Source organism: Myotis nattereri (genome assembly GCF_964212035.1).
Source record: "Myotis nattereri genome assembly, chromosome: 2".
NCBI lineage: Eukaryota > Metazoa > Chordata > Mammalia > Chiroptera > Vespertilionidae > Myotis > Myotis nattereri.
The window spans coordinates 164,056,568-164,071,888 of record NC_138076.1 but is presented as its reverse complement, the minus strand read 5'-3'; the positions used below and the strand labels follow the sequence as shown (position 1 = coordinate 164,071,888).

Sequence of the window (15,321 nt, the reverse complement as noted above, 5' to 3'; positions counted from 1 at the left end):
GCTTATTGCTCCCAATGGGATTGCTTCTTGTCTAACAGGAATAATGTCGATCCCAGGAAACCTCTTCTGGTGTCTTTAATGCTAGATTCCATTGCTCAGGCTCAGAATATCACATTAAGACTTCTCATTTAGACTCTGAGGTCCTCCTCAATTAACTGTTCTTTCCTTGGCCTTCATTTCTCATGCTCCTGCTCTGTGGAATCTCCATTCCAATATTCCTAGAATTCAGTCACATGGTTCCCTCCTCGACCAGGACTAAGATGGGCAAGGCTTTTGAAGAGAAAAGACAAGTCCATGTTTTCTGGACAACCCAATTTCTGCACAGAAGGAAAAGGATGGGAAAGATGACCATGGGTTGGCCTTGCCCTTGTGTTTTTCCCCAGAGCCAATGTGGATTCCCTAATAATATCATACACACAAGTATGATCCAGGGATAATCAAGTCCACACACTGTAAAGTTCCGATGGTGCCAGCAAACTTGGGTTCACTTTACAATCCTGGCTAGAGCCTTTGGCCTCTCCATGACTTGATCCTCCTCTGGTATCTGATCTTAATTTTCCCAAATATAAACTAGAAAATAGAATTCCTTTTTTCTCAGGCTTCATAACATGAATTCTTAGGGCAGCAAAGATGTGAAATACTGCCATACACATATCCCCACCCATCCTTCACTCCTCCCTCAACCTCCTGCCAAATGGTTAACCAACCTGTGCTTGCAATGTGGCGTCTCCCTCTCCCATCTCAGGATAAATACAACAGTGCTTTCATGTTGAGCCAAATCTGCTGCAGTTCCCACCTTGTCCATCTGGGTCATCAGCTGGGGTCAGCCCCTCTTTGCTACAGAAGCTCTTCAAATCTTTGTGTGTGCAATTAGCCATCATATCTCCCCCAAAAAAATTTCTCTTCTCCAGGATCTTGCATGGTTCTCATGTGCCCAGGCTTCTGATTCCCCATCAGCACCGTCTTGGCCACTGTTCTCTGCATGGCTCTTATTTAGCAGTGTTCTTAGAGTGGTCTGACTACAGAAGAGAACAAGTGGTCTCTGTGCGATGCTCTCTTCTTGGGCCCCATGCCTGTTCCCAACAGCCATCACACCTGTTAGCTCATATGTTGCCACTGTCAGTTGAATACTCTAAATCATGTTTACACGCACTAGTGTTTATCCCTGTCTTCCTGTCCTTGTCCTCGTGCCCTTGGTCTTTGACTTTAAGTGTAGGAATTGCATGGGTCTGCGACCTCTCCTTCCTTTCAGGCGGCCACCTACCCACCTTTCCCTCTCCCATCCTCTCCCCCCACAGGCCTGCCACCAAGATAGATGAGATGTGGAGAAACTTTTCTGAGAGAATGTAGAAGTGTGTCTGAGAACACAATGTCTTAACAATATGAGTTGCAGTCATATTTGAGTGAATCTTATATCTAAGTTCCATCTGTAATCCTTCAGAGAATGAGAAAGTAGGTCACATCTTTTATGTGACTTCTTTATATGGACTCAGAAATATCATGTAGGATGAGGTGACAGCTTAACTTGCTCCATTCTTGAATTTCTGCATCTACGCTTCTCTCAGGAGCATCTATGAAAGATGCTCAGCTTCTTGTCTCCCCAGCTCAGTTTCTCCTGTGAGGCTGCCTCCTCTGACTCACACACATTCACCTTCTCTTATCTTAGAGTCTCTGAGCAGCCTATCTGGAGGGCCCTCCCCTGACCTCCTGCCCACACCTTCCCTGTCCCTGTTTCCCAGCCCAATTCCACTTTCCATCCCTCCAGGAACCTGTTGGGACTTCCCTTCCACAGCATTGACCTGCTGCAGGTCCCACTGTTTCTGCTGTGCTGGACACATACTCTGATTTCTCCTCCCCCTGAACCTTCCCCTCCTCTGGTTGTAAGCAGCCTTCAGATTCAGAAACGTGTTCATTCAACATTGCATTCTCAGTGCCTAGGCCACCGGCTGCCACACAGTAAGAGCTAAATAAATGCCTATTGAACAAATGTGTAGCTGACTTTTGAATGATCACTTTAAGGATTAAAAAGATTATGTCTGTAAGGTTTTGCAAGATGATGTGTTACTCGTGCAATAATAAATAATAAAAATAATAAACTTTACTTCCCAAATATGAATAATTTCAGAGGCCTGCAGAAATTAAAGAAGAAATAATTCATCTCCTGACCAAAGAGTAGTTTGAGATCACAGAAAAGTTTATTGTAGAAACACCAGAAATGTCAAACCCTTCAAGGTACAACCTTCAACCAGAAAATGATGATGTCACAGCACTCCCCAAGTGATCCACATTGAGCACATCAGGTGCTCCAAGAGAATCATGAGTTTGGACATTGTGTTAGGACTTAGCGAGCAAGTGAAGGTGACTTCAGATCTTAGAAGTAAAGCCACTTTCCCTCTCTCAAGCCCCCTTAGTTGGTCAATTCTTTCCCTTTTTTGTCCCCTTCACCACATCTCAAGCATCTTATGTTAAGGACCAAGATGAAGAGTCAATTCTCACACAGTGCTCAGTCACAGAGAACAGGAGGCAGAAAGGATTTTGCCATCTGGGAAAGAGCATTAAGCTACCTTGCAAATAAAGGGCAGCTCGCAGCCTGGTTCAGACTGAACTTCCCAAGACTCAAGTAGTATCCTCAAACTGCTCAAGGCCTGGGCACCTGGACATAGCAGAACTGGGCTGCATGTGCCCAACCTATTGGACAATTCTCAGGAGGGCTGCTATAGACCAGATTTCAGAAAGGGCCAGGCTTCCAAAGAGTGGAGGTGTCAGGAGGGACAGGACAGAACAGAACTTGATTGCTTGTCCATCAACTCCTCCATTCATTGCTCACTACAGTCCTCCCTGTGGACAAAAACTCAGGCCCTCTGATATACTCTCACCTGGGACTGTTGGTCCAGGGGACAGTGCTTCTTAAGACAGAGATTCAGAATCAGACCCAGACATGGCAGGGGTGTCTGATGCGGGCAGCCAATCCACATTCTCCATCAACATGGTAGTGTGAGGCTACAGACCAAGAAGTAGGAATTGGTCCCTAGCACAGAGGAGCCTCTTACCAAGCTTTGCCTTGTCCTCAGCCATTCATCCAAAGGCCTCATTCTGTGGGTCCCTGAGGGGTGGATTCTTGCCCCCAGAGCAGCCCAGATGCAGGAAAGGGAACCTGGGACTGAGGAACCTGGTGTGCCTGAGGTGGACTCTCCATTGTCAGCCTTGTCCATGCTCTTTACTCCATGGCTAACCTAGGCCCTGGGCATCTGGGGACAGGAACAGGGCCCTCTAGGTGGAGTCTGAGTTGAGAATTTGACTGTCTGTGTTCTGACTGCCAGTTAGTGCCTGAAAGATGGGCTGTTGGAGTTACCCACCTACTTCCCCATCTAGAGATGATTTTATTGGCAAAACTGCTGAGACCCATCAGGAAAAGGTAAGTAAGAGGGGATCAGAAGGGCGTGAGGAGGGGACAGGAGCTAAGGGTCACAGAAACCTTCGTCCCTACTCCACAATGTGCTTGTGGGAGGTGTTGGTAGAGGTTTGGATGATCTGCAGTTTGGAGGAGCCGCCACTTCTGCCCCCAAACTTTCTGCCACTTTTGCTGCTCCCTCCATAGTTTCCTCCACCGCTGGCCCCATAACCACCTCCACTGCCCCCTTGGGACCCCCCTCCATAGCCCCCTCCAGCACCCCCACGGGAGCTGTAGCCCCAGCTGCTGCTGCCACCGCCGCCTCCACCGCTGCTGTAACCTCCAGAGCCTCGACCACCGCTGCCTCCTGCGCCGCTGAGAGACACCTGGCTGCTCTGCACAGCTGTGAGGAGAGAGCAGCCCAGACAGGGGTCAGAAGGACTGGGCAGGGAGTCCCCACCTGCAGCCACCCCAGGGCAGCCTCCCACATCCTTCATCGCTGGCAGCATCTGACTTGCAGAAAGATACACTGGATAAAGGTATTCTCATTTTCAAAGTATTCTTCATGCTATAAAGGGAGGTGAGGATACCTTCTCACTATTGATATACTCTGAAGAGTTCTAAGCTGTGCTGATGATTAGGGATCATAAAAATTAAAGAAGAGCTGAAATCATAATTTATTTCAAAGAATTTCTCCAGGCTTTGCGGTTGTTAGCTCATTTGTGTGGGACTGGAAACTAAAATGCCCACTGCCAGTTCCCTGCTGGGCAACCTGCTGAGCCCTCCTCCCCTTAGCAACAACCAGCCTAGGCCCGGGGCTCTGCTACTTACAGATGCTCACGTGGCTCTGCAGCTCTCCTGACATCCTATAAAAACAAAGCACACATTAGCTGGACCTGCAAAGCCCAAAGGAAGGCATGCAGCAGCCTGGAGACAACAGGAGCAGAGAGGGCCCATGGGGAGAGAGAGCTGTCCCAAGCCTTGTTATAGGAAAGGTGTGCACATGGGCAGTGAGGTCAGGGGGCCAATTGGGCCAGAAGGATTTTAAACATTTTCTTGAAAGCTTTTAGCATTGCGGGGTCACCACCTGGCTGCCGTGACTTGGCTTGGGATACGGAAACATTCTGCTTAGAGGCAGGAGAATGATGACAATGACCGGCCAAATCACACATCCCCTGTTTCTGCCTTGAATGTTTCTGTTCACCCCTGGCTACCAACCTTTCCAGAAAAGCTGGAAATTGCTCTGGCTAGGACTTCCAGTACTATATTTAATAACAGTGGTAAGAATGGGCACCTTTATCTTGCTCCTGATCTTAGAGGAAAAGCTTTCAGTTTTTTCCCAATTGAGTATGATTTTATCATAAATGGATGTCAGTCCCGCTACTCCAGCAGTGCAACCTATGCTTTGGCCCCAAAAGATGGCCCACCTGCTCTCCTCGCACTCCAGCAGCCTGCGGTAGGTGGCTATCTCCACATCCAGGGACAGCTTGGCTCCTAGCAGTGCCTGGTAGTCACGTAGCAGCCGGGCCATATGCTCCTTGGACTGCTGCAGGGCCTCCTCCATGCCCTGGAGCTTCTGTGCTGCGTCCTGGAGGGCCTGATCTCCTTTCTCCTCTGCATCCGAAATGAGCGAGCGCATCTGATCATTCTGCTCGGGAGATGGTCACAGAGATGAAGCAAGCAAAGGTTGAATTTCAGAAGCCTCATCAGCAGGGCATCATGGGAAGTGGTGTGTCTGGTCAGCCGACCCTGAACTCCCATCTCACCTGCTTCTTGAGGCTGCTGATCTCAGCTTGCAGCCGCTGGATGGTGCGGTTGAGGTCTGCAATCTCCATCCTGCTGTTCTTCAGATCGTCTCCATGTCTTCCCACTGTCATCTGGAGCTCCTGGTACTGAGGGTCAAAGGCGGCATCACACTCAGCCTGCTGCTTACCATGAGTCCCTCCAGGAGAGAGTGGATCTGCCTTCCCAGCCCCTACCCAAATACGCTCTCCCCTGAAAAAGTTCCCAGATCTCACACACACACACGCACACACACACCAAGCCTCCCTCATTCCCACCAGTGTCTGGGCCAGCCCTACATCCCAGACAGGCAATGATAGTTCCTGATACCCTTTTTACCTCCTTTTCCCCACATCTAAGCCTTTGCACTGGTCCTTACCCACACTGGAACCCACGTCACTTTTTCTACCCTGCCATATTTCTTCCTACCCTTTTCCAGAATGACTTCCCTAGCAGCCAGGCCCTCATTTCCTCAGGGGCCCTCGGCATGCTCCATGTTTATTTGCATTTTCCTCCCTATCTCCTTTTCCATGTCTACATGGTCCCAACAATAGGAACTCTACCCACAGGCCATGACTGTGAAGGAAGCAATGAGGAGGGTTGACTCAAGGGAATCTCTACATTCTGATGTTTTCACTGTTGGCTATCTATCTCCCTAGTCTGTTGCTGAAATTCATGCCAGTCAGAATATCTGCCTGCAGGACAGTGGGACAGAGATCAGTGAGATTGGAGTTGGCCACAGGTAATCCATCCACCAAGCAGATCTCAAGTGCCAGTTGTTTAGAATTGAGTGACTAGCCTTTGACCCTTACCTACAGAGACTTCACCCTCCAGAAAGGCCCAGGTCATGTTTATGTTAAAGAAGTAACCAAAGATGTGCCCAAAGACTTAAATACAGAGATGTTTATCTGAAAGGGAAGGTCTATTCTTAACATGGATACCACACTGCTATTAAAGATGATGTAGAATATGTAATATCACTGAAAGCATGCAAAGTGATAAGCAAGAGAGAAAAGCACAAAACTATATTTTAAAAGACCTCATTATGAAAAAATAAAATATTATAATGATTGAGAGCATGGGCTGCTATAAAGCATATCTGAGTTTAATTAAGTCCTGTCTCTGCCACTTATCAGCCACAAGACTTTAGAGAAATTAGGTAAATCTCCTATTCTATTATATGTAAAATAGGGATAATAAAACCCACACTTCATGGGGTTGTTGTAAGGAGAAAATGAAATAACATATACAAAGTACATAGTGCAGTGTCCGGTACACATGAGTTTTCAATAAATATTAGCTACAAGGAACTGGTAGAAAATATACTGACATATTAATAGTGGTAGAGGGAGATGAGTAATCTTTATCTGTAATTTTTAAGTTTTCTATAACAAACATGTTTGACGTTAGAAATAAGAGAAAGACAATACAGATTCCAGGAGGTATGTTTAGTTTTTAGTCCCGAGCCCAGTACTGGGGCAGCAGGGCTCACCTTGGTCTGATACAGCGCCTCAGCCTCCTCCTTGCTCTTCTGTGCGATCATCTCATACTGGATCTGCACGGCTTCGATGATGCTGTCCAGATCCAGGGAGCGGTTATTGTCCATGGACACAATGACATTGGTTTCACTGATGTAGGTCTGCATCTGGGACAGCTCCTGAAGGCATGGACCACAGGCTGACTCCTTCTGTTGTCTGCCTGGGGCCTCATTTTCCCTTTTCTGCCCCCTCAAGGCTTTCTGGGAAAGCCAGAAGCCTGGGCCAGATGGGACATTCTGGGTGAAGTTCTTTAAACTGTTGTGCACTGAAAAGTACCTTACTAAACGTAAAGGCACCCAGACCAGGGAGAAGAAAGAGCCTGAACTTAGAAGCTTGCAGTTGCCACCTGCCCATCATGCCACTCCTGTGCTCTGTATCTTTGCCTTACTCTGGCTTGGCCACCACCTTGAGCTGGGCCCTCTGACAGGCAGACTTGCTCCATGAAAGCACTGGGACTCTCAGAGGCAGTAGAAAGAACTCCACTTGTGCAGCCACTCACACTAACTTTTGAGTCTGGACTCTACCATGACTAGCTGGGTAACCGAGCAGGTGATTTACTCTCTCAGTGCCTCAGTTGTCTCATTTGTATAATGGAAATATGCCAGCATCGGGCCCAGAGCAGTGCCCCCAAGTTAGACATGGGCGACCATGAGACCAAGGGTGGTGAGAGCATATTATCCCTCACCACTGCTGTCTTCATCTTCATTCCCTTTAAGATCCACATGTCCTCTCCTATGGAGTTCCTTAACAGCCCCATTGACTTCCAGGACTGATAAAGATTATGGTGGGTTTTGCCCCTGACCGTCCCAGGTGTTAACCTTATTTCCCAGACAGAAGTAGTGCCAACTTCACCTTCTCCTTCCTCAGGACTCTCCCTGCCTCCCATCTCCAGGGCACCCACCCAGGAATCCTGAGCACTAGGTTTAAGGAGTTGAGGTAACTGTTCCCTAGTGGACAATGTTTGGTTTCAGGCCTCTCCACTGTACAGCCCATACGTCTTGTAAGATGTGAGAAAAGACAAAGGTTTCTTATGAACTCACCATCTCGAATATATGTTTCAGGAAATTGGCCTCCGCAACCAGAAGGTCCACCTTGGACTGTAGGTCTACTTTGTTTATATAAGCAGCATCCACATCCTGAACAGCAAGCAAAAACAGTCTGACTTTTTGCCCAGATGTTGCCTGCCACCACCTGGTTGGGTGGCCTGGACAAGTGACAGAGTTTATCTGGGTATATTTCCTTGCCTACAAATGTCCTCACCCCACTCAAATAAGGGACCTGCAAACTCTGCCTTTCTTGTCCAGAAGGAAGTGTGACACCAAGCTCTTCATCTTGCTCAGTCACACACAACACCCTAGGTCCCTCCACAGGTCCCAGGGCCATACATAACTAACACTCAAAGCTGTCAGTTAATTTAATTTCACTTTCTGGACTCTGGAGAGATTAAAAACCCAAAGATTTCTAAAGATCCATATTAGCATCACTTTCAGACTTGGCCCTTCAGTGTAAGGGCCCCAGGATTTGGGCAACAAGCTGAACCCCAAGGCCACCCTGTCCATCCCTCGGTCATACAGCATCCACAGGAATGCTTCACCCTAATCAAGCTCCTGGGCCCTCAGTCCCCCTCTGGGCACTCCCATCCCTCACCTTCTTTAGGATGACAAAGTCATTCTCATTGTTGGTCCTCCTGTTGATTTCTTCTTCATACCTGTGGGGGGAAGGTAAAAAACACACAGGCTGCAGGGGCTGACAGCTCCTTGAGAGTTCTCCTTGCAGGGAGAGGTTCGGAATTCCTTAAATTTGTACTGTCCTGGACTCTGACTTCCCCCTCCAGAGCCTGAAATTCTCACTGGCAAGCAGCTGGAGCGGCTCCTGGTTCTCCAGGTTAACAAAGGGAACAATGACCTAAGGTGGAAAACCCAGAGCCACATAGAACACTCCCAGCGTGTCCACATTTTGTTTGTAAGCTTGTCAATCTCAATCATTTTTTAACTGAGAACTTAAAGTAACCAATTTTACTAAATTTTTAAAGAGAAAAAGATTTCACCTATGAGTCTGACCCCTACTCCCACCCCTGGCCTCCTTCAGTGGGAATGGGATCATTTCTCCCTTTTCAATTCACACACACTTGATGCTCTATTGGCCCCATGCAGTAAGCATGTCAAGGTGATGCTAAGAGCAGCACCCTGCACCCCAGCATGGGAGGGTAAGGCCTCTCAGTTATCTGCAGGGTGCAGGAGCAGCTGATGTAGAATTAGACAAGTCCTGTCACCCCTACCATTAGTATTAATAATAACTAATGCTAACTGCATACTCAGTAGGTGCAAGGACATCCTATGAACTTGTTAAGAATAACTTCATCCAAACTAGTAGATCTTAAAGTGTGGTCTCCAGTCTCTCAGCATCATCATCCCTTGGAAATATTAGGAATCAAACACTTCAGCCTCATTCCAAACCTACCTGATGGATCTGATTTTAACAAGCTGATGCACACTAAAGTTTGAGAGCCACAATCTATCCCTCACAACAATCTAACAAGGAGGGTACTTACTATCCCCACTTTACTAATGTGAAAACTATAGGTATGAATAGATGAGCTTGCAGGCAGCCAGAAAGTGGCAAAGCCCACACCAGAACTAAGGCTTATCGGGCTCCAACATCCATGGAGCTAGTCTTCCCCATCCCCACGCAATACAATTGAGGGCTGACTGGCAGTGCCAGGGCTACCATATGCAAACAGTGCCCAGCAGCTGTGCAATGCAGAGCCTGTGTGGCTGCGCAGAGTGGCCCTGCTCCCACCCCTTCCACAGGAACACTGAAGCAGAATGTGTTGCCCCATGAATCAGTTCCCTGCCGTGCTTCTCCCTGAGCGCTCCGCCCGCCTAGCGCCTCACTTGTTCTTGTAGGTCTCCACCACATCCTGCATGTTCATGACCTCCGAGTTCTGGCGCATCTGCTCTGCATTGAGGAAGTCCACCTGCCTCCGCAGCTCGCTGATGTAGTTCTCCAAGGCAGGCTCCAGGCTGAAGGGCTGAGTCGACGTGTTTAACTGCTGCAGCAGCTCCCATTTTGTTTGTAGCACCTGGTTCTGCTGCTCCAGGAATCGCACCTAAAACAAGAGAGCTCCAAGTTCACCCCAGGTCGTGGGTGTGAGAAACACCCCCATGGAGAGGAGGCTGGGCAGACTCACAGCATGACCAGAACTCGGAGAATCAGGATGGCCCCTCCAGGGATAGAGAGCTTCCCTTTCTTTGGGACCAGGACACATGAGCACAGCATGGTTGCTGATGGTTGGCCCATGGCTGTAAAATCAACGAGCCTAAAATGGACTATAAGCTAACTCTGGTGTTGAAGGTAAATCCCTCCAACTGAGCCCTTATTTCCTTTAACTACCTCCATTTACAGCAGTCACTGTCCCACTCAGTTGATCTGTACCAACACAAGGAAATAGTGATCTGGCACCTGAAACAATGGCACATCCCAGGCGCATTAATCTTTGTGGTTGATGCTTTAAGTGACTGAGAGAAAGGGAAATAAGAAGAGGGAAGGAAAAATTTGGTTTAGAATATTACCTGATTCCTGAGCCAACATGCCTAGGTGTCCCCACCACCTCCGCTATCTGCCGGTATGGTTTTCAGGAAGGCCACCTCATTGAAATGCTTTTATAACCCGGACAGAATGTAAAAGTAAATGTTCTCATTTTTTTTTTCATGTTGTGAAATGCATTCCAGAGCCCCAAAGTCAGGACTTGGGGGCTGTCTAGTGTTTGGAAACCACCCAGATTGCTAGTTCCTTCATTCACACAGAGAATCAAAAGTGGACATTGTCCAATACTCTCAGCACCTCTTCCCAAAACTGTGGACACTAAGGTCAGGTATAGGGTCCAGAGAGCTGGCTGGCTGTACAGACCAAGTACAAGGGCCATCCTTTGCATGATAATAATCAACCCTCACCTTACCTCTGCCTGCTGCCCACAGATGGAGCCTCCCATCCCATGTCTTAGGTAAAGACCATGGATGCCAATATGCTTTGATCGGGTGAGCACACACACTCTCTCTCCTGGATCCCATTGCTTGTGCTGTCAGAACCCTGAAGACCCCACACACAATATTGCACTAAGGAGGGTGCCCAGCATCCCCCACCCGGAGACTGCCCATCGGAGGGTCCAGCCCTTGTTAACTCCCTTTGGGTTCTGACTCTAGGCTGGAAAATGTACACAGAGAGCACTGTTTCTCGTGGCTCATTTATTTCTGACTTATGAAAGCAAGAGATAAGGCAAACTAGCTCTCACAGGTTTGTCAGCACAGCTCAAAACACGTGAGAAATTTCTGCCACCTGGCCTATTTTCACTCGGGCGGCACTCCCAGGGGGTGGAGAAATCTACTGAACACTTGTTCATAGCCCCTTGTTGTATTGTGGGGACCAAAAGAAAGAATCCTGCGGTCCCACAGGGAATCTCCACATCAAACAACGAGGGTGCTGTCAGACAACCCTGAGTGCTTTGGGATTAGCCCGAGGCTCCCTGGGTCAAAGAAATTGTGGTTCTCGTTAGGCCACACAAGCTGCAAAGGCAGAGGCTGACTTCAGGGAGTGCAATTTTAATGGAATTTAACTAGAAAAGTCAATGAAAGCCATTGTGAATTTTCCCCAGGCTCCCCAAAACACTCCTGGCTGTGTCCCCCATCAGCAATACTGAGGGAAAGCTCAGCTAACACAGATAAAATTTAGCATCATGCTGAGCTAACCTTCTTACTGGAAAAAGCACATCCCACTCAACCTCTCATGCCCCTCTCCCTCCTGTTCATGGCACCCCAGCCACAGAGACCTCCTGGTGCCTCAGCAGCCCAGATCTCCCCAACTCTTTGCCTGGCTGACTCCTATTCACCCTTTAGGTCCCAACTAAAGTGGTCTCTCTCTCCTCTCTGCTTTCCCCCTCATCAGCCTGTTTCTCCCCCATGACATCTATCATGATCTGCAGTCTTTTGGGTTTGGGTTAACAAGGCCCTCTCTGCTAGCCTTGAGTCCCAGGAAGGCAGGCCCAGGTTTGCTTTGTTCTCCAGTGGACACAGGTGCTGAGACCATGGACACACAGTGCCCAACACAGAGAAAACGGTTTATAAGTATCACCGGCTAATGAAATGCTAAGGGCTTTGGGACTGCCTAGCATAGAGGATTCAAGGTCAGCTGAACAAAGAGAACTGGACTGCCCCCCTTTTCTTCCTGAGGTCCCTTTCAGTCATTGGCAAAAACAAACAAACAAAAAAAAAAAAACCAACCTTTGTCTCTATTCCTACTCTCTGATAGACAAGCCTGACACACGAAGGGCTGACTCCATTTTTCATTCAGCACAGATTTATTGAGCAATTATCATGTACCAGGCACTATTCTGGATTCTGGAGATTCAATAATAAACAAAACAGACAAAACCTCTGCTTTCCAGGAGTTTACATTCTATTCAGAGAGACAAGTGTAAAGAAATGCAAAATATACAGTGTGCCAAATGACTGCAGGGACTACAGGGATGGTGGATAGGGATGCTGGGATGAGGGTGCTATTTTAAATAGGGAAATCAGGGAAGACCTCACTGAAACAGTGGCATTTGAGCTAAAACATGAAGGAGGTGAGGGGGGAGGCCAGCCCACTCTTTGATGGAAAGAATTCCAAGCAGAGAAAATGGCAAGGGGAAAGGCCCTGAGGTAGGACCATGCTTGGGGCACTGGAGACTGCAAGAAGCAATAGTGTGCTGGTAAGCAAGAGGAAAGCTGGAGAAGAGGCAGGGAAGGGGTGCAGGGCCACTGCAGACAGTGAGTTTGTACCCTGGGGAGCTAAATTCCAGGCCTCACTCTGTTACTAAAACTTGCAGCTTGAAAGCTATTCCATTTGGTGGTGGCAAAGTTGCCTAATTCTCACAAATGCAAGCCAGAGGTTAGCAGCAGCTGTGGGTTGGAAGGCCAGATTATACAGGATCTTCTAGGATCTTGGCTTTTATTCTAAATGAGGCAAGAAGCCAATAGAGGATTTAAGTGGAGGAGTGATGTGATATTTTTAAGAATAGGTCTCCTGTGGTGCTAAGAATAGACTGGATTGCCCAGCTGGCATGGCTCAGTGGTTGAGTGTTAACACATGAACCAGGAGGTCACCATTTAATTCTCTGTCAGGGCACATGCCTGAGTTGAGGGCTCGATCCCCAGTGAGCAGGGTGCAGGAGGCAGCCAATCAATGATTCTCTCTCATCATTCATGTTTCTATCTCTTTCTCCCTCTCCCTTCCTCTCTAAAATAATTAAAATGTATTTTTTTTAAAAAAAGAATAGGCCAAAAAAAAAACAGAATAGGCTGGAAAGGGTTAAGGGTGAAAGCAGGAAACTAGTGTCAGAAGTCACTGCAGTAGAAGCCTTCTCCTTTCCTGCCAGGTCAGAGCCTTCCTGGGTGAGAACTCTCTCTTAATGATCATCATAGGCCATGCCCTTGGGGAAGAACAAAAAGCCATACTTTCCTGAATCTTGGCCTCTGGGCACAGCCCCACACTGCAAAACTGAACAGATGTCCTATTAGTGGCAGGAACCACAATTAAATGAGTCTCAGGAGATCAGCTGCCAGCAGCCCGTGGTCATTTCACTGACCCTCTTCCCCAGCCTGCTCTTGTTCCTGCCCCTCCCTTGGTCTAGCCTTGACCTCCCAGTAGTGTCTCCTTCACTTGTCACCTCCTTGCTCCAGTCAAGCCCTCCCAGTCCCTGCCTATGCCTGAGGTATGATGATATTCAACCAAATTTCCCATCCAAGGTGATCAGAAGTAGCCAGAAGCACTTTGATAGCACTCTTTTGAGGCTATCTCTAGGCCTCAACACTCTTACCCCACCTTCCCTGGCTCACACATTCTGTCCCACCCCCAGCATTTACCCAGATATTAGAGGCCAGGTATGCAACCCAAAACTGGACCTTGGCCATGGCACCTCTGCTGTCAGATCACAGGTCAAGCTCTGGCCTCAACACAGAACTCCTGTGGGGACTGAAGGAAAGACTCTAAGAATCCAGAATATTTTGTGCTCCAGGGTGCTTTCCACTACATCCACAAGGGCAAAAAACCTTCTGGGGATCCTACAGTAGCCACCGTGCCTCCACCTCTAGACAAACGGAAATGCTGGAGCAAGGTGTTCACCATGGGTTTAATCAGGAAACTGGGGAAGGGGAGGTCTTCAAAAGCTTCATCTGGCTCATTCTTGGCCCTTGGTGACCTAAAATGAGGAACTCAGACAGAATTCTATTTAGTATCCTGTTGACTTTAGCCCCCAGTGATACCTGCCAGGGCATTCACCTAGGCTCTGTCATGGCTCCTTGAGGACAAGGAGTCACCCTGTGGCACACTGTCTGGGATATAATAGATGCTTTGTAGATGTTTATGGGCTGGATGAATAGATGGATGGATAGATGGATGGATGGATGGATGGATGGATGGATGGATGGATGGATAGTGAATAATCATGAATGAGAATGCGATTGCTATGCCATGTATTTTGTCTATTGGGAGTTTTCACACCTCTTATCTGCTTTTCTGTCAAAAAGAAAGATAGAGACAAATTCCCTCATTAAGTCAAACTGAGGCCTAAATGAGGTAACTGCTTCCTTAAGGTCCCAGGACATACACATCTGGAAGCAGTTGTCACCACCAAACCAAGACAGCACAATGTGGTGAGGGACAGCAGGGCACAAGGCCCTCGCAGTCATATGGTCGGGGCCCAGAGGCTCTGCCTGCCCCTGAGACACTCACCTTGTCAATGAAGGAGGCAAACTTGTTGTTGAGAACCTTGATCTGCTCCCGCTCCTGGGTCTTGACCCTATGAATTTCAGGGTCCACTTCCAGGTCAAGAGGCTGTAGCAGGCTCTGGTTAATGCTCACCGGTTGGATGCCCCCCAGGGGACAAGAGGCACCAAAGCCCCCAAGCCTAAAACTGCTACCTCCAAAACCACCACCCCCAAAGGCACCACCTCCAAAGCCACCACCTCCAGAGCCACGACCCCCAAAACCACCAAAAGCGCCACCTCCCAAACCACCACCTCCAGAGCCACCACCGCCAAAGCTCCTGGCCCCTCCAAATCCCCCGCCCACTCCCCCACCCTGGCGGAAACCACTGGAGCTTCTCTCCACTAGGTTAACCGAGATGCTTTTACTGCCACCCAGATTGTAGAGGCTCTGAGAGCCAAACCCCCCTCCATGGCTTCCATACCCACCACCACCGCCACACCTCCCTCGGGCCTGACACACAGAGCCCACAGCCAACCTGCCACCACCAGAGCCTGCAGAAGAGCCAAGGCTGTAAACTCGCTTGCTCCTTGAGCTAAACGCCGACTGAGAGCTAAACTGGCGGCTCATGGTTGCTGGAGCATCCAGGCAAGCAGACAAGAGCAAAGGCCCAGCTGGAAGGAGGCAGAGACCAGGGTGGAAAGGAGTGTAACTCCTTTGCAAGAGACCTGGCTCACTCTCTATATATACACACAGGCATGGACTGGGTGGGGCACTTTTCAAATCCTGGGAGGAGAATATTTATGTTCAGTTTGCCTGCCAGCACCATCTGTTTCAAACCTCATACCTGTGAGTTGCAGAAATTGCTGT

The 15,321-nt window shown here is 48.5% G+C and overlaps 1 protein-coding gene across 1 annotated transcript; it reads right to left on the bottom strand.

The window, feature by feature from the left end:
- Positions 1-3,483: 3,483 nt before the first annotated feature.
- KRT77 (keratin 77) lies at positions 3,484-15,081 on the bottom strand (the record flags this gene model as incomplete). Its single annotated transcript, XM_081082261.1, has 9 exons — positions 3,484-3,794; positions 4,223-4,257; positions 4,819-5,039; positions 5,158-5,283; positions 6,666-6,830; positions 7,752-7,847; positions 8,359-8,419; positions 9,606-9,820; positions 14,479-15,081. The coding sequence occupies 9 exons, from the start codon at positions 15,079-15,081 to the stop codon at positions 3,484-3,486; spliced, it is 1,833 nt and encodes a 610-aa protein (XP_080938387.1).
- Between the last annotated feature and the right edge of the window lie 240 nt (positions 15,082-15,321).